Genomic DNA, 21,128 nt, shown 5'->3' on the forward strand with positions numbered 1-21,128 from the left:
TTAACTTAGTAAATGCCAGTAAACATATGTACAGTGTCTGAAATTTCAGTATTTCCGTATGCAAGCTACATGTGACCAGATTGCTTCTTGAATCGAAGAATCATATTTTTCCCCCAGCTATTCTAGTTTTTGGTTTGGAAAGAAGTATTTTTAGTGAATGAATTAATATTAAAAATATTTTTAAAATAATTACATGAAATAAACCTAAAGAGCAATTATTTAGTCAGTTTTGTTAAACTTTATGTAAAAAATCAATGTATGTCAGAAAACTTGAATAATTATGGAAGTTTTCTCTTTGGATAGGCTCGCATGTGTTGGGATAGGGAGTCTGTGGATATTCGGTACCGAAGACTTCAACATTTGCTTGAAAAAAGCAATATCTACTCTAAATTTTTATTGACTAAAATGGAACAGCAACAATTAGAGGTATGTATACGTGATAGATTACAGCTAATAGCTTGCATTTTTAAAACCAGCTTTATGAGGTAGAAATTACGTGTAATAAAATGCATATTTTAAGTTTATAGTTTAATGATTTTTGACCAGTGTGGAGACTTCTGTGACCATCAGCACAATCAAGATAAAGAACATTTCCGTCATTCCCCAAAGTTAATCTTGTTTAGTAATCCTCAGGCCTGGCTGTAGGCAACTGTTAATTCTGTTTTGTCACTATAGATTAATATTCCTTTTTCTAGAATGTCATGTAAATGGGGCCACATGGAAAATAACACTCTTTGTGTCTTGCTTCTTTAGTTCAGCATATTTTTAAGATTCACTTATGTTGTTTACTCAGTAGGTCATTCTTTTTATTGCTGAGAAACAGTCCATTGCATGAACATAAATTATTTGAGATGTGTTTTATATTTTGCATTTCTGTTTCGGACACTAAGGAAATTTATTTTACAGGAACAGAAGAAGAAAGAGAAATTAGAGAGAAAAAAGGAATCTTCCAAACTTATTATGGTAATATATAGTAAGCTAAAATAGGTTATATGTGTTACCTTAAATATTGAAGAAATGCTTTTGTGTTTTTAATTGTATTGAATTTATTGGGGTGACATTGGTTAATAACATTACATAGGTTTCAGGTGTATAATTCTATAATACATCACCCTATATTGTGTTGTGTGTTCGCCAAAGTCAGGTTTCCTTCCATCGTTATTCATCTCCCCTTTACCCTCCTATCTCCGCCTAGCCCCCACCACCTAGGCAGTCACCACACTGTTTTCCATATTTTTACATACAAACGTTGAATTGATACATCACTTCTCTTTGTGTTCTTTTAACCTGATCGATCACATATTTACTTTTAACCTTTATCTGGTAATTTGTCTTTGTTACAAACTGCATAGCAACATGTAACACTTTCTTAGTATTTTAGATAAGAAAGGAAGGCTCTATCAAGTATGCCTTCATTTTATTCTGTGGACTGTACTTTATATATACAAGATTTTACTTTTTTGCCCTGGCTGGTGTAGCTCAGTGCATTGAGTGCTGGCCTGCAAACTGAAAGGTTGCAGGTTCAATCCCCGGTCAGGGAACTGTTCTTAGGTTGCTGGCCAGGGTCCAGGTTAGGGGTGTGTGAGAGGTAACCTATCCATGTTTCTCTCTTTCTTTCTCCCTCCCTTCCCCTCTCTCTAAAAGGAAATAAATAACATCTTTTAAAAAAATGATTTGACTTTCTTATCTGGGAAAAATCTGCATATTTTATACTGCAAGGCATTTTATAAATGGCCAGTACTTTTGAAGCCTGTAATTATTACTTTTTCTTCTTTGTGCTTTCAGCCTCACTACATCAACTTGTAGTGATAACAGTAATCTAGATTTGTAGCTTGTGCATAGCTTCAACAGTGGAGCAAAATTGAATTAGATAGTCATCTACTTTCAGATGCTAGAGCACTCATTTAGGGATAGCCTAAATTTTAGATGTGATCTTTTTGAAGAGTTTGTTGTGTTGTTTTTTAGAGATTTTATTTATTTAATTTTAGACCAGAACGGAGGGAGAAAGAGGGAGGGAAACATCAATGTGTGGTTGCCTCTTGCCTGCCCCCTACTGGGGACCTGGCTGGCAACCCAGGCATATGCTTTGACTGGGACTCAAACCAGCGACCCTTTGGTTCACAAGCCGGTACTTAATCCACTGAGCCACACCAGTTGGGGTATGAAGAGTATGTTTTAACATGAAGCTGTTTAATACCATAATGATGGGAAGTGTATAAAGAACAGTTGTGCTAGTGAGATGAGGAATAACAAAGCCAACATTTATTGAGTACTTATTATGTGTCAGGTAATACTCTAAACCTCACAGGTTTTTCCTTAATTCTTAAAACAGCTGTTAGGTACAGGTACTGTCATTGTCCCCATTTTATATTTAAAGAAGCTAATGCGAGGAGATAAAGTATAGTCCATCCTCCTTTGCAGATTCTGTATTTGAAAATTAGCATCATTTTTAAAATTTATTTGTAACCCCCAAATCAATATTCGTGTTTTTATGGACATTCGTATGCATGTGCTTGTGCAGAGCTTTCAAAATTTGAGTCTCCTAACACGCACATTGTCAGCTATGGTTGGTAGGAATGTGACAGCTTTATTTAAGCTGTCATATTGTAAACAAGTATCCTTTTGTGATCTGTTTAATTCTGTAGATTTTGTTGATTTTGTTGTTTAAAATGGCCCTTAGCCATATCGTGCTGAAGTGTGTTCTGGTGTTTCTAATACAAGAAGGTTGTGTTGTGCCTAATGGAGAAACTATGTGTGTTAGAAATACTTCCTTCAGGAGTTACAATGCTGTTGGCCCTGAGTACAGTGTTAACATAAATGTTAAGATAAAATAGCAACACATAAAATGGGTATTTCTTTGTTTCCTTCTTGAATTTTTATAAATATGTTTATTGATTTTAGAGAGAGGGAGAAACATTGTCTGGTTGCCTCCCTTAGGCTAGGTGTGTGCCCTGACTGGAAATTGAACTCCCAGCTTTTTAGGTTTGTTGGGACTACCCCCAACCAGCTGAGCCATACTGGCGAGAGCAACAGGGTTAATTTATGTATGGTATCAATTGATGAATATGTGACCAGAGCCTGGCAAGAACCTAGACTTGTATTTCTCATAGAAGCAGTGGTTTCATGTTCACTGATTCATTATTTTCGGTGACTTTATAGAATATAACTTGTAAATGAGAATTGATTGTAACTTGCCGAAGGCCACATATGTAATAAATAATAATGCTAGGATTATTTTCAGACTCAACACTTAGCTTCTGTACTTAACTGCTTTTATTAGGAAATTGCAAAATGCCAATAGACAAAACAGGTAGGGTATTTTTAAGTACAGTTTTTTGATTCTTAGTGTGGTTAGTGGTGATGTTAGTGTATATAGTTGATAATGTTGCAAAAAGTAGTTTTTAAAAAGTGATATAATTTGACTCAGTTGCTGATCTCAAGGACTTTGGCTTTTTAAAGAACACATAGTTACTTAGAAGATAATTTTACTGGCTTGATTGACCATTTACTCCTTACTCCAGACTGTTGATTTAATTCATCCTTCACTTTGGTCTAACTAGGTTTTTATACCAAGGTTTTAGGTTTTATCACTCCTTTGTTCTAAAGGTGCAAACCCATTAAATTCTGCCCACTCCATCCCACCAGTCCCTTTTGGTATTTTCATTTTTAGTCCTTTAACTTTGATATCATTACTTAATTTACCTTATTTCTTTTTCATTTTCCATACATGTTGTCTATTCTTTTTTTTTTTTTTTAAGATTTTATTAGAGAGAGCAGAATGGAGGGGGAGAGAGAGGGAAAGAAACATCAATGTGTGGCCTCTTGCATGCCCTCAACTGGGGACCTGGCCTGCAACCCAGGCATGTTCCCTGATTGGGAATCGAACCTGTGATGCTTTGGTTCACAGGCTGGCACTCAATCCACTGAGCTGTACCAGCCAGGGCTGTGTTATCTATTCCTAATCTTCATTTCCAACTCAGTTACAAATTGTCTTTAAACATTTCTTCCTCTCCTTTATCTTCTCACTAATATTTTGTTTTTTCAGTCAGTTTTCTTTTACTGTTCAGTTGTCTTTAACTTTTAATTTTATTGAAAATTAGTATTCCTTGCATACCATACTGGTCGAATACCTTTAAACATACATTAAATGTATATGCTTAATTTTGAAATTTCTCTTGTAAAATAAAAAAAAATTAGGTAAAGAAGAATTTTAGGGGAAAAGTAGAGGGGTATGGTTATAAATAAGAATAGTAGGGAAGTATAGGAAAATGTTATATGCATAATTAGTTCATTGTAATATGTAATACCATAGGAGTCCTTAGGAAAATAATATTCTAAATCCTTGTTCTGTAGGGTAAAAGTTCCACTGATGCAAATGAGGAGAATCCAGGTAAATTTACTTGTTCTAGTTTTGAAGAATGTGTGTTTATATTTTTATATTAATTGCAGTAAAAAATAAAATAATTTTTTTATAGTTATGAGAAAGAAAAGAGGAAGAGAAGATGAATCGTACAATATTTCAGAGGTCATGTCAAAAGAGGTAAAACTAAAGGGGGAGGGGCACATTAAGTCGATGTCAAGTAAAAATTGGGGGGTTTTAAACTACACTGAAGCTGTATGGATGTGGTTATATACTTGGCTATTGATCCTGTTAAGTGTTTGAAGGAAGAAGATGGTGATCATCTTCCTGTTTGTTAAAGGAGCATGAGCTTCGTCTAATCAGAGGTTATTACAATTTCTTGAAACCTCAAAACCTTAAGAACTTTGTTCTTGTCCCTTATGGAAGACCTGTAGGGAACTGAAATCACATACTCATTTCTAAAACCAGATCATATTTAACCTTCTAACTTTTTATCTCATAATAGAAATTAAATAGCATCTTCATTATGGTAAATCTTAAGTGTTCCTTAAACATATTTTAATGTATTACATTCTTACATTTAAAAATTCTAACTTTATTACCTAGAGAATTTTTCCTTTACCTGAAATTCAGAAATTCAATTTTTTCAGATCTTCATAGTGTCTAAAATTTTAAATTTCACATAATTACTATCTTTAAGGAAATCCCTCCCTACCCCCCTCCATTTAAAAATAATGGTCAGGACCCATTCAGTTGGTTATGGAACACATTCAGCCTGAATTTGAAAAACTATTACTGAGATTTATTGGTGTTGAACCAATCACAGAGCTATTAATTTAATTCATCAAATGTTTGTGACATATCTGCTATGGGCAAACTTTGTCCTAACTTGATAAAGTCCATCAGTAAAGGTAAAGACTGTCTGTCTAAGTTACCAGGTGACATTCAGGTTTTGCTTGTCTCTATACCCTTAGCATCTAGTAGGAACTTCAAAATCAGAATACTTTTATTCTGTATTTTCAATTTAAATTGTCTTTGCCTCTTGCTCAGGAATCCAAATTAGATGTCTATCCACAGAGGCCTAAATTGGGCTAGAGTTGGGATTATAATACTTTTGAGAGTCAATTCTTAAGTAACAGGAGTAGCCACAACGTATTCTAGAGCAGAGTTTGGAGAACTTTTCCTGTGATGGACCAGATAGTAAATGTTTTTGGCTCTAAGTAGTTTTGTGGGTAACTACTAAACCCTGAATTTGGCTTTGAAGCCCAAAAGTAGGCATGTATACTGTGTAAACAAATGAGCCTGACTTTGTTTTAATTAAACTTTATTTATAAAAACAGGTTGCTGATGCAGACTCCATCCACTGGGGTCCATATGTTGTAGATGAGACGAACAAATTCACATGGACTACAGCAGTCCTGTGGGAAAAAAGGGATGGCAAGGCCACTCTAAGAGAGAGCCCCCGACCCTTGCCTGGACAGGCTTTTATTGCTTTTCTGGGAGCATTACCTCAAGGAAGGTCTTCATCATTGTCAGGCAGTAATGATCAAACAATAGATAACATTCAGAGAACTTTGAGGGTTTATTCTGAGTCAGGGTCTGTTAGCTAAAGGGCTACAAAACTTTCGAAACAAACTCATTTCATGCTTGGACCCTTATCAGAAAATTGAGGGTATTCTTAGCAAAGCAGGTTTCACAGGATTTTATGCATTCTTTCCTAGGCCTGATTGCCCTGGGGAACCTCCACTTCCTGCCTAGGGCTGCACCACATTGTTTCAGGCTTAAGTCAGGTGGGGGAAATAAAGCAGCCAAGAGACTAGGAGACTTCTTGGAGACAGAATGAGGACTCAGGCTATGTCAAAGCTGCTGGGTGAGGGTCCATCGCCACCTTTTTCTATAGCCCCCCCAAGTCCTTCCCTGAAGGCCCTTTCGAGACTGTGCCTGTCTTAGGTCATCCCTCCCTTGAGGAACCTTACCTGTCATTGGCTAACCAGTCATCTGCCTCTGGCCAAGCAGTGTAAAGTAAAAGAGGGCAGAGGTGGTGCCTCTGCCAGGAAGATAAGCTTTGTCTCCTGGTCGCTCACTCAGCCTTAGCCATGGTGGGGGTTACAGCTTCTGAAACCAGGCAGGGAGGGCCCCAACAGGTTGCCAGTTTGAGTTGTTCCACAGGATGTAGTTGGCCAATCTCTGTACTGGGAAACTATTCACTGTGCCTGAATCTGGACCTATCTATTCAGATATTAAAAATGGAAAATTCAGGACAAATTATCCAAATTTTCATGCATTGCTAACTAATTAAGAATTTTATAAGACATTATAGGCTTAACTCTAATTGAGATCTTAACCATTTGACTTGTATTTTAATTATCTTGCAATCCTTATTTCCATTTGCTGGCATACAACCAGAACAGTAAATGTCTGTTAAATACATGAGTGAACCACATACATTGTTACTTAGTTTTTGCTTTCTCAATTTTCTAGGAAATTTTGTCTGTGGCTAAAAAAAATAAAAAGGAGAATGAGGTAAGACTTAAAATAGATATTAAATTTAGGAGTTATATGTGCCTCCCCTGATCATTACCCTCTTTTCTTTTTATTACCAGTATACTTTTTTTTCCTCATCAATTACCCTATTTCTTATTCTTTAAGAAAAATACCCATTTGCCTTTTCAATTCAGTTGAATATCCATTTGTGGCATCCTTTATGAGTCTTAGTATTTATAAGATTTTTTGTATGAATTGACTTCTTGTTTTCACACTCTTAAAATGGAGTTGTGGATTCTACCAACCAGTAAAATCTATCATTGGTCATAAGTTGGTGTTGAGTGTCATAGATAAATTTATATTCTTGAGTGTGATATAGTCAACATTAAAACTTTACTCAATTTGCCCCTTTCCCTGCAATGAAAGTTATTACTTAACTTGGAAGTAAATGATTCTGTGTTCCTTGAAAGAAAAGTTTATTTTCCTTCTTTTACAGACATCATCGGTTATATTTGCTGCGGGTGAAGAAAATTATTAAAAAAATAGTTCAGTAAATTCTTGAGTAGCATATAGAGGTTTGGAAAGGAAGTACAATTGTATAAGTTATTTCAAAAGTGTATACCTGTAATCCATAAGGGTTGTTTTCAAAAGTTTTTTCCTTAATGGCTTTGCATTTGTGGAGAATGGAGATGACTGTCTCTAGGTTTTTATTCAACATAAGATTTTATTTCTACATATCCAATGCATATAGCACTGGATAAATTTTGATTAGCAGTTATTTTTTTTGCTAGGGTATCAGCAGTATGTTATCTAACTACTAATTAAAACTCTTTTCTTTATAGGATGAAAGCTCTTCTTCTAATCTCTGTGTAGAAGATCTTCAGAAAAACAAAGATTCAAATAGTAAAATTAAAGATAGGTTGTCACAAACAGTTAGGCAGAATACTAAATTCTTCTTTGACCCAGTTCGGAAGTACAATGGACAGCCGGTACCCTTTCAGCAACCAAAACTCTTTACAGGAGGTGTGATGCGTTGGTACCAAGTAGAAGGCATGGAATGGCTTAGGGTAATGAATTCTCAATTTTCATACAAGATACCAGTTCATTTCTATCTAATAACCTATTATGGAGTAACACAATTTGAATTGTTCCTTCCGCATTTTATTATTCTATGTAAAATGTTTGTGTGTGAATACTTATTTTCTGATTTATTTACTCAGTAAATTTTTTAAAGCGAAAATTATCTTATTCAAGGCTATCAACACTTTTATGGCTTTGATAACTTCCTTCCCACAGTCTCATCATAATTATCTTTGGATAAAAAAAAAAAAACAATTGCTAATCAATAGCTGTTTGTATCAGAATTTAAATATAGTGCATATTATTTTGTCCAGATGCTTTGGGAAAATGGAATTAATGGCATTTTAGCAGATGAAATGGGACTGGGAAAGACAGTTCAGTGCATTGCTACAATTGCATTGATGATTCAGAGAGGAGTACCTGGACCATTTCTTGTCTGTGGCCCATTGTCTACACTTCCTAATTGGATGGCTGAATTCCAAAGATTTACACCAGAAGTAAGACATGTGTCCTTTTGTTAAGAATATATCATTTCAAATGTTTATTCTGTTTGAACTGTAGACCTCTTATATAATTATATTAATTTCTGTGTAAACACTGCATTTTATTTGACTCATTACCTACATTAAGTATATAAAAAAGAATAGGCATTAGTAATCTTGGACATGTTGCCAGAAATATATCTGGATGATTTTAAGTGTATTGGAGAATTTGATTCACCTAGGTAGGACTTACTCTTTAATTCTGTTTATTCTTATGGTGTTTTCCTTCCATATCTGTCTATTGTCATAGCCACATTCTTGCCTTATGAGAAGTATATTTCAGAAGTAACTTTGCCACTAACCTTGACTTACTCTTGATTTTTATGGCTTTTTAATTCTCTCATAGTAGTTCAATAATTTATTAGAATTGACTTATTTTGTTACAGAGAAATAGAGCTAAGATTAAGTTATTTCTCTCTGAAATGATTATTATATTTTCCAAATTTTTGTATTCTTAGTCTAAACTTTTGATATAAACCAATATAACAATCTTTTAGATTCCTACTATGTTGTATCATGGGACCCAGCAGGACCGTCGAAAATTGGTAAATAATATTCACAAACGGAAGGGAACACTGCAGATTCATCCTGTGGTAATCACTTCATTTGAAATAGCCATGAGAGACCGAAATGCATTACAGGTATGATTGGTCTTCATTGGATTCTTTGTAATCCACAAATCACATTTTTATAACACTCTCATATCTAATAGCATTTAACGTTTTTTCTGATGGAAGTAATTGTAATATGTACATTCCTTTAGAAACTGAAGGTTGGTTTTTTTTGTTTTTGTTTTTTAAGATTTTTATTTATTTTTTAGAGAGAGGGGAAGGGAAGGAAAATAAGAGGGAGAGAAACATTGATCTTTTGCTTCTTGCAAGCCCCCAGTCAGGGACCTGACTTGTATCCTAGGCATGTGCCCTAACCAGGAATTGAAACTGCGACCTTTAGGTTTGCTGTATTATGCCCAACCCACTGAGCCACACTAGTCAAGGTTTATTTTAACAGAAAGATCAAGCTGAAGGTTGTCGTTTCTAAAAAGAAAATTAAAGCCAGTGACACTTTACTCTATAGCCATAATGTCATTTTTTTATCCTCACCTGAGGACATGCTTATTGAATTTTAGAGAGACTAAAGGGAAAGGTGGGGGAGAGAGGGAGAGAAACATTGATCAGTTGCCTCTGCTGTGTACCCCAAGTAGGGGACTGAACCCACATCATAGTAATGTGCCCTGACTGGGAATTGAACCCATAACCTTTTGGTTTATGGGACAGTGCTCCAGCCAACTGAACCACACCGTCCAGGGCCATAGTATCATTTTAAATGTGTTAGAATCTGCCAGATCTAGACCTAATCCGTGAATACATTGCAGTTATGTCTGTGATGTGTGGTTTAAATCATTAGGACTGACTTATCTATTTAATTTTAATGAAATAAGAATAGGTTATATGAAGACAACTTATTTTAGACTTACGAATCTGTAGCATAACATTTTCATATGGATAAGAGTGTCAATCTCAGGTGTAGGCCTGAAAAAGAAAATTCTGATCCTGTTTCTCAGCATATGGTACTAATGGAAACTTTTAATTCTTTTTCAGTTATTTAGTATAACATTAAGCACCTTTGACAATGCATTAGAATGGAAAACTACAGACTGCTTTGACTAAAGAATGTGAATGGAAAAATGTTAAGTATGTAATAACAGGTAGATTTTAATTATTAGTTTATGGCCACGTGAGGTGTATTTCAGGAACACAAGTATGCTTTAGTTGAGGAAATTATCCTTTTATTAGATTAGGGGAAAACATGATCATCTCAATAGATACAGAAATGCTGTTTGATAAAATTGAGTATTCATCACAAATGAAGAAATTTTATTTTTAGAATTGATTTTTAGGAAAAATTGTGAGGTATCATTTAAAAATTTTTTTCCCTAAATTCCTTTTCCAGCATTGCTTTTGGAAATACTTAATAGTAGATGAAGGACATAGGATTAAGAACATGAAGTGCCGTCTAATCAGGGAGTTAAAACGATTCAATGCGGACAACAAACTTCTTTTGACTGGGACTCCCCTGCAAAACAATTTATCAGAACTTTGGTCATTGCTGAACTTTTTGTTACCAGATGTATTTGATGACTTGAAAAGGTAGGTAAACCAATTATTTTAACTCTTTCTACATTTCCCTAACCTCAAAATACATGTTCTTTCTTCTAGGTAGCTGAATTAGGATAATAGCTTTTTGGCAAGTTCTTTGTAGTATTTTATTCTTTATAGTGGTTTTCTTCAAGCTCTATTGCAAAATAATGGGCATACTCCACTGTAAAAGTTTAAGATGTGCATACAGCATGAAGGTTTGATTTACTTATTTTGTGAAATGATTACCACAATAGGTTTAGTTATCTCAACAACTTTCCTCTGTATCTTACAGGAGTATTAATAGTAGTTATCAATTACATCCCTATTACTTCTTACTATAACTGGAAGTTTTCTTACTATAACTGGAAGTTTTGACCTTTCACCAATTCCTCCTTTCCCTACATGTTCCACTCTTGATACAAATTATGTGTGAGCAAATAAATAAAATATTAGGATTTTATTTGCATTGATTAAAGAAAAACTGAATTGAGAACAATTAAAATATTTTGTTAAATGTTAAATGTTTTTATAGGGCTCAATTTGGTAAAATTCATGAAACACATTCAGGTGGTATTTACTCATTTTATGCTTACAAAATAATTCAGGGGATAGAGGTTAAATATATCTACTGTCTCACATATAAGAAAAACGCTGGTGTAGAGTTATTAAAAATTTAACAAGTTAATGCCAGAGCCAATAGTAAAACCAGTCTCAGTTTTAACCTAGTGCTTTTTTTTAAATGTTGTTCAAGTACAGTTGCCTACATTTTTCCACCAATCCCCGCAACCCCACTGATCCCCACTTCCCACCCTTGATCCTACACCCCTTTTTGTCCAGGTGTCCTTTATACATGTTCTGAAAACCCTTCCCCTGTTTTCCCTCATTATTCCCTCCTACCTTCCCTCTGGTTACTCTCAGTTTGTTCTTAATTTCAATGTCTCTGGTCATATTTTGCTTGCTTCTTTGTTTTGTTGATTAAGTTCCACTTGTAGGTGAGATCATATGGTATTTGTCTTTCACCATCTGGCTTATATCATTTAGCATAATGCTCTCCAGTTCCATCCATGCTGTTGCAAAGGGTAGGAGCTCCTTTCTTTCTGCTGTGTAGTATTCTATTGTGTAAATGTCCACAGTTTTTTGATCCATTCATTTACTGATGGGCACCTAGGTTCCTTCCAGCACTTGGCTGTTAATAAATTGTGCTGCTATGAACATTGGGGTGCATAGGTTCTTTTGTATTGGTGTTTCAGGGTTCTTAGGATATAGTCCTAGCAGTGGAATTGCTGCGTCAAAAGGCAGATCCATTTTTAGTTTTCTGAGGAAATTCCATACTGTTTTCCATAGTGGCTGCACCTGTCTGCATTCCCACCAACAGTGCGCCAAGGTTCCCTTTTGTCCACATCCTCTCCAACACTTGTTTGTTGATTTGTTAATGATGGCCATTCTCACCCATATACAATGGTATCTCATTGTGGTTTTAATTTGCATCTCTGATGGCTAGTGAAGCTGAGCATCTTTTCATATGTCTCTGGGCTTTCTGTATGTCCTCCTTGGAGAAGTGTTTGTTCAAGTCTTTTGCCCATTTTTTAATTTGTTTTTTTTGTCTTCCTGGAGTGGAACCATGTGAGTTCTTTATATATTTTGGAGATCAAACCCTTGTCCGGGGTATCATTTGAAAATGTTTTCCCATACAGTTGGTTCCTTTTTCATTTTGCTGATATTTTCTTTAACTGTGCAGAAACTTTTTATTTTGATGGGGTCCCATTTGTTTATTCTTTCCTTTATGTCCCTTGCTCTAGGGACATATCAGTGAAAATATTGCTGTGTGGAATATTTGAGATTTTCCTGCCTGTGTTCTCCTGAAGGACTTCCATGGTGTCACAACTTACATTTAAGACTTTTATCCACCTTGAATTTATTTTTGTATATGGTGTGAGCTGGTGATCAAGTTTCTTTCTTTCTTTCTTTCTTTCTTTTTTTTTGCATGTAGCTGTCCAGTTCTCCAAACAAAATTTGCTGAAGAGGCTGTTTTTACTCCATTTTATGCTTCTGCCCCTTTTGTTAAATATTAATTGACCATAGAGACTTGGTTTGTTCCTGGGCTTTCTATTCTGTTCCATTGGTCTATGTGTTTGTCCTTGGGCCAGTACCCAACAGTTTTGATTACGGTGGCCTTGTAACATAGTTTGATATTAGGTATTGTGATCCCTCCTTTGTTCTTTCTCCAAATTTCTGTGGCTCTTTGGTGTCGTTTAGGGTTCCATATAAATTTTTGAAGTGTTTATTCTATTTCTGTGAAATATGTCATTGCTATTTTAATAGGGAATGCATTGAATCCATAAATTGCTTGGGGTTTTATGGACATTTTGATGATATTAATGCTTCCAGTCCACAAACATGGTACATGCTTCCATTCGTTTGTGTCTTCCTTAGTTTCTTTCTTTAGTGTTGTATAGTTTTCTGAGCACAGGTCTTTTATGTCCTTGGTTAGGTTTATTCCTATGTACTTTATTTTTCTTGTTGCTATATCAAATGGGATTTTTTTCCTGATTTCTGTTTCTGATATTTCATTGTTGGTCTACAAAAATGCCTTCGATTTCTGAATATTGACTCTGTATCCTTCTGTTTTGCCAAATTCACTTATTAGGTTGAGTAGTTTTATGGTGGAGTTGATAGGATTTTCTGTGTTCACTGTCATGTCATGTGCAACAATGACAGTTTTGCTTCCTTGTTTCCAATTTGGATGCCTTTTATTTCTTTGTATTGTCTGATTGCTGTGGCTAGGACTTCCATTACTATGTTGAATAGAAGTGGTGAAAGCAGACATCCTTACCTTCTTCCTGATCTTAATGGGAAAGCCTTTAATTTTTGCCCATTGAGTATGATGTTTGCTGTAGTTTTCTCCTATATGGCCTTTATTATGTTAAGGTATAGTCTCTATTCCCACTTTGCTGAGTGTTTTTATCATAAATGGATGCTGTACCTTATTACATGCTTTTTCTGCATCTATTGATATGATCATGTGATTTTTATTTATGTGATGTATTACGTTTATTGATTTGTGAATGTTGTACCATCCTTGCATCCCTGAGAATGAATCCCACTTGATTATGGTCATGGTGTATGATCTTTATAATGTATTTCTTGCAGCTTGCTAATATTTTGTTGAGGATTTTAGTGTCTGTTCATCAGCGATATTGGCCTGTAGATTCCTTTGTTTGTTGTGTCTTTAACTTAGCCCAGTGCTTTTAATTCTATAAACTTTGAATTTTAGCTTATATTATGAAAACCAAAAAATAAAAATAGTTTTCAGAAAATAATATGCTCAGAATGGAAGAGAATGATCTTAACAGAAGTTAAAAATAATAAAGATGGAAATATCAAAATCAGGAGAGCAAAATAATTGATTTCTTTTGGCATCAGTGAAAGTGGAAAGGTAATTTAATTTGGGAAAATTGAATGTTTTATTTTGAAAGTAAAATTTTCACCTCTAGTTACCAAATGTTGGTCCAAGACTAGGCTGTCTGTTAGTAGGGAACATTTGTGAAGGACAACCTTTCTACATCCTACGCATTCCTACAGGGTTAAAACATTGAGATAGGAGCTTGGAATCTGAATTCATATAATGTGCTTCAGGTGCTCAAAGTTTGGGAATATCTGGTCTAACTACTACTGCATATGAATATTGCTGGTATTTTTCCCAATTGCATTTACCTGACAATATAATTACTTAGTGTAGACTTAAGGCATTCTTAGACTTATTTGCTCTTTTTAATAGTTTATTTTTATTTTTATGTTAAAGTATGTATGTATGTATGTATGTATTTATTTATTTGTTTGTTTTTAGAGAAAGGGGAAGGGAAGGAGAAAGAGAGGGAGAGAAACATCAATGTGTGGTTGCCTCTTGTGTGCCCCCCACCAGGGACCTGGCCTGCAACCCAGGCATGTGCCCTGACTGGGAATCAAACTAGCGACCCCTTGCTTCGCAGTCCAGTTCTCAATCCACTGAGCCACACCAGCCAGGGCTTAATAGTTTTTTTTTACATTGTGAATAACTAAGACTATATAGTAGATATGATTACATATGTTGAATTTTAAAACCTTTAGTTGCAGCAGGTCATATTTATATCCAAAGAGAGATTATACCAGCTTGGATTTCAAAGATAGTTTTCATTTCTACTTGTCCACTAAACTCTTGCATATAGTATGTACCTTAGGATGTGAGGGTTATCTGGCTGCAACACCTGTCACCCCATTCATTGATCCACCAGGATTGGTTAATCTAGCAGGCGAGGCTTGTGTCCCCTTGTCCCTCACCATTTCTTGTGAGTTCCTTCTCAAGCTGTGGGCTAGGTTGAAGAAGAGGATGAAAGTCCCTGGTAGAAAAGGAATGTTCTTTTGTCACACTTACGGTAGTGGCTGCACTCCCCTGCTAGAACCTCTAGGCAAGCTCTCAAGGTCCATTTGTAGTAAAACGTAGGATAGTCAAACTTCCAAGACTCCATACACATCCAAATCAGGTGCTGCATGTGGCAGTTTGCTTTTTAAAAAAACAACAACAAAAAAATGTACCTTAATGTTTATTTGATTTTCATATGGTTGTAAGATTAGGTCAATGTATAAGTCAGAAAAAAAATAATGTTCCCTTAAGAAAATAACTGCTTCTGCCCTGGCTGGCTAGTGCAGTTAGAGTATCATCCCACTACACCAAGGTTGCAGGTTTGATTCCTGATCAGGGCACATGCAAGAATCAACCAGTGAATGCATAAATAATTGGAACAACAAATCAGTGTTTTTCTCTCTCTCTCCCTTCCTTGCTCTCCAAAATCAATAAATAAGAAAAAAAGTATCTGCTTTTTAATATTCAAGTTAATATAAAATTAAAAATGTGAAACACATCATGTTATATAATTTATGTGATAGCTTAATTTGTAATCATTTTTTTTACAGCTTTGAATCTTGGTTTGATATCACTAGTCTTTCTGAAACTGCTGAAGATATTATTGCTAAGGAAAGAGAACAGAATGTATTACATATGCTGCACCAGGTTTTGGCTTTTTCTTATTTTGGTTACTGTAGACTCAGAGTAAAAAAAAGGAAGCCTAGAAATCCACTATTCAGCTCTTTGTAGTAGATTTTGAAAAATGAACTACTTCCCAAATTTAGCATATACCCCTACCCCCAGAGGTCACATGGCTTTATAGCAGAATTCAAGTACATTTTGAAATTTTGCCCTTTTAATGTATGTTCATTTGACTTCTAATGGTTACTGATATGTTTATATGGACATACAAACCTTCTTAATTGTGTTTTGACAGTTTCATTAAAAATCCTTATAATTTTTCACTTTAAAGCTTATACATATTTATAATAAAAATCTGAAACAGTGTAGAAATGGAAAGTAAAAATAATACACCAAATCATATGTATCCTACCATATCTTTTCCCCTTTCTTTCTGAGTAATTTCCTTTAGGTATATTTATTTCTGGACTGATGTCTAAAGATACTTTAAAAAAAAAAACAATTGGTAATGTTCTCTTTCTCTTGTAAAGTGCCTTATTGACTCCTTACCTCTGGGATATTTCTTCTAAAGACCTAAGTAGTTTAATAATAATATAATTATGTATTCCTTATATGTTGTTTTGTAAATGTTGAAATCACTTGTCATCACACAGTTAATGAAAGAGTAATTTTAAATATGAAGTGTTATGATGTAGAAGGTTTTCATGACCACATCTCTGGGTTGGTTGATCCAAAACATTGCTTTAAAAGCTGTGGGCTATAAGTTTTACCCTAAGAAGTACAGGTATTATTTATTTCAGCTTTTAAAAATATTCAGGATAAATTAGAAAAATAAGTAAATTGTGAAATGCTATAGATAAATATTACGAGTTTGTAGTTAGGTGATCTGATCAGGGAAAATTTCAAGGAGACATTTTTTTTTTATCGCACCTTTAGAGACTTAATAATATTTGCATAGGGAAAAAAGAGAAGGAGAAAGGGACCTGTGGGGGGAGAGTGTTCCCTAAACCACAGGAGTGTACAGAATTTACATATGTTTATTCATGTTTACATTTTAGATTCTAACACCTTTCTTACTGAGAAGACTAAAATCTGATGTTGCTCTTGAAGTTCCTCCTAAACGAGAAGTAGTCGTTTATGCACCACTTTCAAAGAAACAAGAGATCTTTTATACAGCCATTGTGAACCGTACAATTGCAAACATGTTTGGATCCATTGAGGTAGGATATGGATTTAAAATAGACTGTAAATGATGTTGGCATAGAAAATTTCATGGTTGATTTCGGTCTTATGACTCATCTGTTTTCAGGACTTCATGAAGGTGAATTTCTAACAAGAGTAAAAGGCATAAAGCCAGTCATCCTATTAAAATTTAAGTGATGGTTTATGCATTAATCTCTGTAGTCATCTGGAATGCTAGTTAAGAATGTTGATTTGAACAGACACACAGTATACTCTAAGGGCTTGCCAACTAGACCAATCCCCAAAACACAATCCCTTTATATATAGGATGTTACCGAGAGTCAAAAATTCTAATAGGATACTCTATTTTAAAGAAATACCTTCTTTAGTCACCTACCATATTATACAAATTCAAGTGTGATATGAATATTTTGTAACTGAAGATTAGGACACCTTTAAATTTTGCTTAAATGTGCAGGTTTTTGACTATATGCTTGACTTTTTTATTATTAGAAATTTATAGTAGTTGCCAGTTGTGAGAATTACATTGAAAGATTATACCAGTCCAAAGAATTACCCTGTAATGTAGATTTGTGGAGCCTTATTTCACAGATGCTTGATTTTGTGTCTTTGGAAATTATTATTAAAGTTAATGATGATGAAAGACAAAATTGTTTTTTCTTTTTATCTTAAAACATTTTATACATGAAAATATTATACCCCACTTTGTATATATTTAGAATAAGGGGATAGCTTTTTAAATAGATAATCCTTTAATTTGTTCTCTTTTAGAAAGAAACAGTTCAGCTAAGTTCCACTGGACGACCAAAACGACGAACTAGAAAGTTAATAAACTACAGCGAACTAGATGATTCCCCTAATGAATTGGAAAAATTGATCAGTCAGATACAGCCAGAGCTAGACCGAGAAAGGTATGAGTTTAAAGATAAAGTATCCTTGCCCTGGCTAGTGTGGCTAAGTTGGTTGGAGCATTGTCCCATGGACCAAAAGATTGAGGGGTTTGATTCCCAGGCAGGGTACATACCCAGGTTGTGGGTACGATTCCCATGGTTGGGATGTGTACAAGAAGACAACCAGTCTCTTTCTCTCTCACATTGATGTTTCTCTCCCTGAAAACAATGTCCCCAGGTTAGGATTAAGAATAAATAAGATATCTTTTAAACTGTGTAGTTTTTATATTTCTTGTATTAACGGATTATATATTTTTGGTAGACCTATTGTGGAAGTGAATTTTCCTGTAGATTCTGAAGTTAATCTGAAGCTGCAGAATGTAATGATGCTACTTCGTAAATGCTGTAATCATCCATATTTGATTGAGTACCCTATAGACCCAGTCACACAAGAGTTTAAGGTAAATATCATTTAATAATGAGTGCGCTGTTCTCATTTCTTGAGAAACTGTCACTTTCCACATTGGGAAAGTTTGAAATACAATTTTTTTAGTAATGCAGCTAATTTTAGAGACATCTTTAGTTGCCAGCCTTTTCAGTATTCCTTTTAGTTGGTATTCAGTTTGTCAGAACTATTCGGATCCTCAATTGCATTTCAACAAAGAGTCACAGAAGAAAATCAAAAAGTTGGTATTCAGTTGTGGACTTCGGATTAAATGAAATTGCTTTCTTGGGCAGTTGGTGGGAAAATATCATAGTATTAAAGGAAATCAGTTCTAAGCAATCCTCAATAACCCTGTTTCATAGTAGTTTATAACAGCATTTCTCACCCCTGGAAATAAGACATTTGGGATCAGTGTATTTCTTTGTCTAGGAGATGCTGTCCTATGGATTGTAGGCCATTTAGCATCATTTATTCCTACCTCTAGCCAATACATGCCAACAGCATTTCCCTCTCCCCGTTGTAACTGCCTAAAATACATGTAGACACTGTCAAACATACTCTGGAAGTGGTGGGCAAATTGCTCATATTTGAGAAACACTGCTTTATAGTGTTTCATGTGAATATAAAAGAAGATAATCTGATGAGGTCATTGCTATTCCCCAGAAGGTGAATAATTTCTTAATCTTCAATGCTAGGTTATTTATAAACTCCTATGTTTTCTTTAGTGTCTACTGGAAGTTCTAGCAGGGATTTTCATACATAATTTTCATGAAAATATACTGTTATAAAGAATAAACCTCAATATGTATATAATACATTTGACCTTATTCTCTTACACAAAGCCTTTGGGAAGGGGTGAGGAGGACAGCTCAAGGTTATACTTAAACTGAATTTTGTTTTTGTGAAATAGGTTTTAAATTCTACAGTATGCCTTTCTTAGAGGAAGAATTATGTTCTACTAAAAAGAAACAAATAACAAGGTCAAATTTAAAAATTTTTTTGCACTTTATGAAAGTGTAGGATTTATTTGTCATTGAAAATTGAACTAGTCACGTGGCTTTTATTTTGACAAAACCAAATTATTAGTCATGGTTGTAACTATTTTTTTTGTCTGTTTTTTTTTTTCTTTCCCCATTTTAAGGTTGATGAAGAATTAGTAACAAATTCTGGGAAATTCTTAATTTTGGATCGAATGCTGCCAGAACTAAAAACCAGAGGTCATAAGGTGGTACTTTTTGGTTGGACTTTTTTATTATTTAATTATTCTTTATTAATCAATATAGATATTAAGAACATTTAAATTTCAGGTGCTGCTGTTTTCACAAATGACAAGAATGTTGGACATTTTGATGGATTTCTGCCACTTTAGAAATTTCAAGTTCAGCAGACTTGATGGATCCATGTCTTATTCAGAGAGAGAAGAAAATGTAAGACTACTTATGTCATACACCGCTGCTTTTCTGTAACTGTTATCTTGATTTCTCAAGTAATATTCTAAGTAGACTCATAGATTGATGATAGAGATACAAAAGACCTAAAGCCCTATATATAGCAGGATCAAAAACATAAGCATTTTGAAAAGATAAGCATAAGCAAAAACATAAGCATAAGTCTTAATTTTTATCAAATGATATACTATATCTTTTGGCACAACCTTACTTAATATCTTACACAACAGTCACTATAATAGGATAACAGGAAGTTTTTTCTCCATTTTGGCTCTTCCAACATTTTGCTATGAAGATTTCAATAATAGCAGTTGAAACAATTTTACAGAAACCACCTGTAAATCCACCTAGAACCTGCCATTTGGACTTTTTCCCTTTTTTATTGCATACCATGATATAGCATAAATTCATTACTGTATCCATTCAATATTCCATCAGTGTATTTCAAACTAAATCACAGCTGATATGTACTTCTTTCTAATTACTTCAGTGTATTTTGTCTTTTGGAGTATTATTTACATATTCCAAAGGTGATAAAAGAAAGTGTGCCTTCGCTGAGTTTTGATTTATGTGTGTGTGTAAATGAATCCACAAACTGTCAGGATACAGAACATTACCCATCTACTGAAAAACTTTGTCCATGCTCCCTCTGAGTAAGCCCCCTTTCCTGCTGACTTTATCTCCTAGCCAACTGCTTGGGGTATTTTTATCACCATTTTTGAGGGGGGATAGCCTAGATTTTTTTTCCTAATATTTTAATAATATTTCCTAACACTGTTTCTAATATTAGATAATCTCCCTTAAACTTGCCTTGTGATGAGAGGTTTTTTTAAAAACAAAGTTAAGATCTTAATAAAATAGATGCTTAGAAAATAAGTTAACATTAGCAGGTATTTTATTAACATAATTGTTTTGTAAACCTGATGATTGATTTGGCCTCCCTTGGATACATCTTTAATAGTTGTATGTAAAAATAATCTCAGTGTTTTAGTTCAAGCTTCTTTCTCTTTGTCATGGTTGTGGTTTATTACAGTGAAACAATACAGATTAAAATTGGTGAAGAGAAAAGTTAGATAGTTGAAGTCCAGGAGAAACTAGATGTGAGTTTCCAGGGGGAGTCTCACAGACAGCACTTATTTATCCTAACAACATTTTGTAATAGTGCATGGAAAGCAAACCAGGGAAGCTCACCTGGGCCTTGGTGTCTAGGGTTTTTACTGAGTATCAGTCAAAGAGTCATAGGGCACCTGTATGACCGGCCTGAGCTTGAATGGCACAGGCCTCTCTTAAAGTTGTAATGATACAGCATGTCCTAAGGCCCCTGGTTTTTTGCCACAACCTGAGGAGTAGGCATGTCTATACTTTTCTTGTATAATGGGAGGTGAGTCTTGTACTTTTATCTCTTTTCAGAAAGTTGGTCTTTTTCAACTTTTATGGCTTCTTGGGTTTTCAATATTGACCTTGCATCAAAAGTCCTGTGGATGCCAAAGAACTCATACCAAGTTTGAAGAATGC

General features: G+C 34.6%; 1 protein-coding gene across 1 annotated transcript in view; it reads left to right on the plus strand.

The window, feature by feature from the left end:
- The window catches only part of HELLS (helicase, lymphoid specific), a 35,370-nt gene that overhangs the window by 5,241 nt on the left and 9,001 nt on the right, over positions 1–21,128 (plus strand). Inside the window, exons 3-17 of the mRNA XM_045854460.1 lie at positions 304–426; positions 907–963; positions 4,354–4,390; positions 4,476–4,540; positions 6,842–6,883; positions 7,687–7,911; positions 8,239–8,421; positions 8,964–9,107; positions 10,417–10,613; positions 15,555–15,651; positions 16,686–16,847; positions 17,602–17,741; positions 18,043–18,181; positions 19,307–19,390; positions 19,473–19,592. Of these exons, the coding sequence (XP_045710416.1) occupies positions 304–426; positions 907–963; positions 4,354–4,390; positions 4,476–4,540; positions 6,842–6,883; positions 7,687–7,911; positions 8,239–8,421; positions 8,964–9,107; positions 10,417–10,613; positions 15,555–15,651; positions 16,686–16,847; positions 17,602–17,741; positions 18,043–18,181; positions 19,307–19,390; positions 19,473–19,592 (1,815 nt within the window). The remainder of the gene's footprint in view (positions 1–303; positions 427–906; positions 964–4,353; positions 4,391–4,475; positions 4,541–6,841; positions 6,884–7,686; positions 7,912–8,238; positions 8,422–8,963; positions 9,108–10,416; positions 10,614–15,554; positions 15,652–16,685; positions 16,848–17,601; positions 17,742–18,042; positions 18,182–19,306; positions 19,391–19,472; positions 19,593–21,128) is intronic.

This window comes from Phyllostomus hastatus, unplaced genomic scaffold (genome assembly GCF_019186645.2).
Source record: "Phyllostomus hastatus isolate PE091 unplaced genomic scaffold, TTU_PhHast_1.1 phas_scaffold_1066, whole genome shotgun sequence".
Taxonomy (NCBI): Eukaryota; Metazoa; Chordata; class Mammalia; order Chiroptera; family Phyllostomidae; genus Phyllostomus; species Phyllostomus hastatus.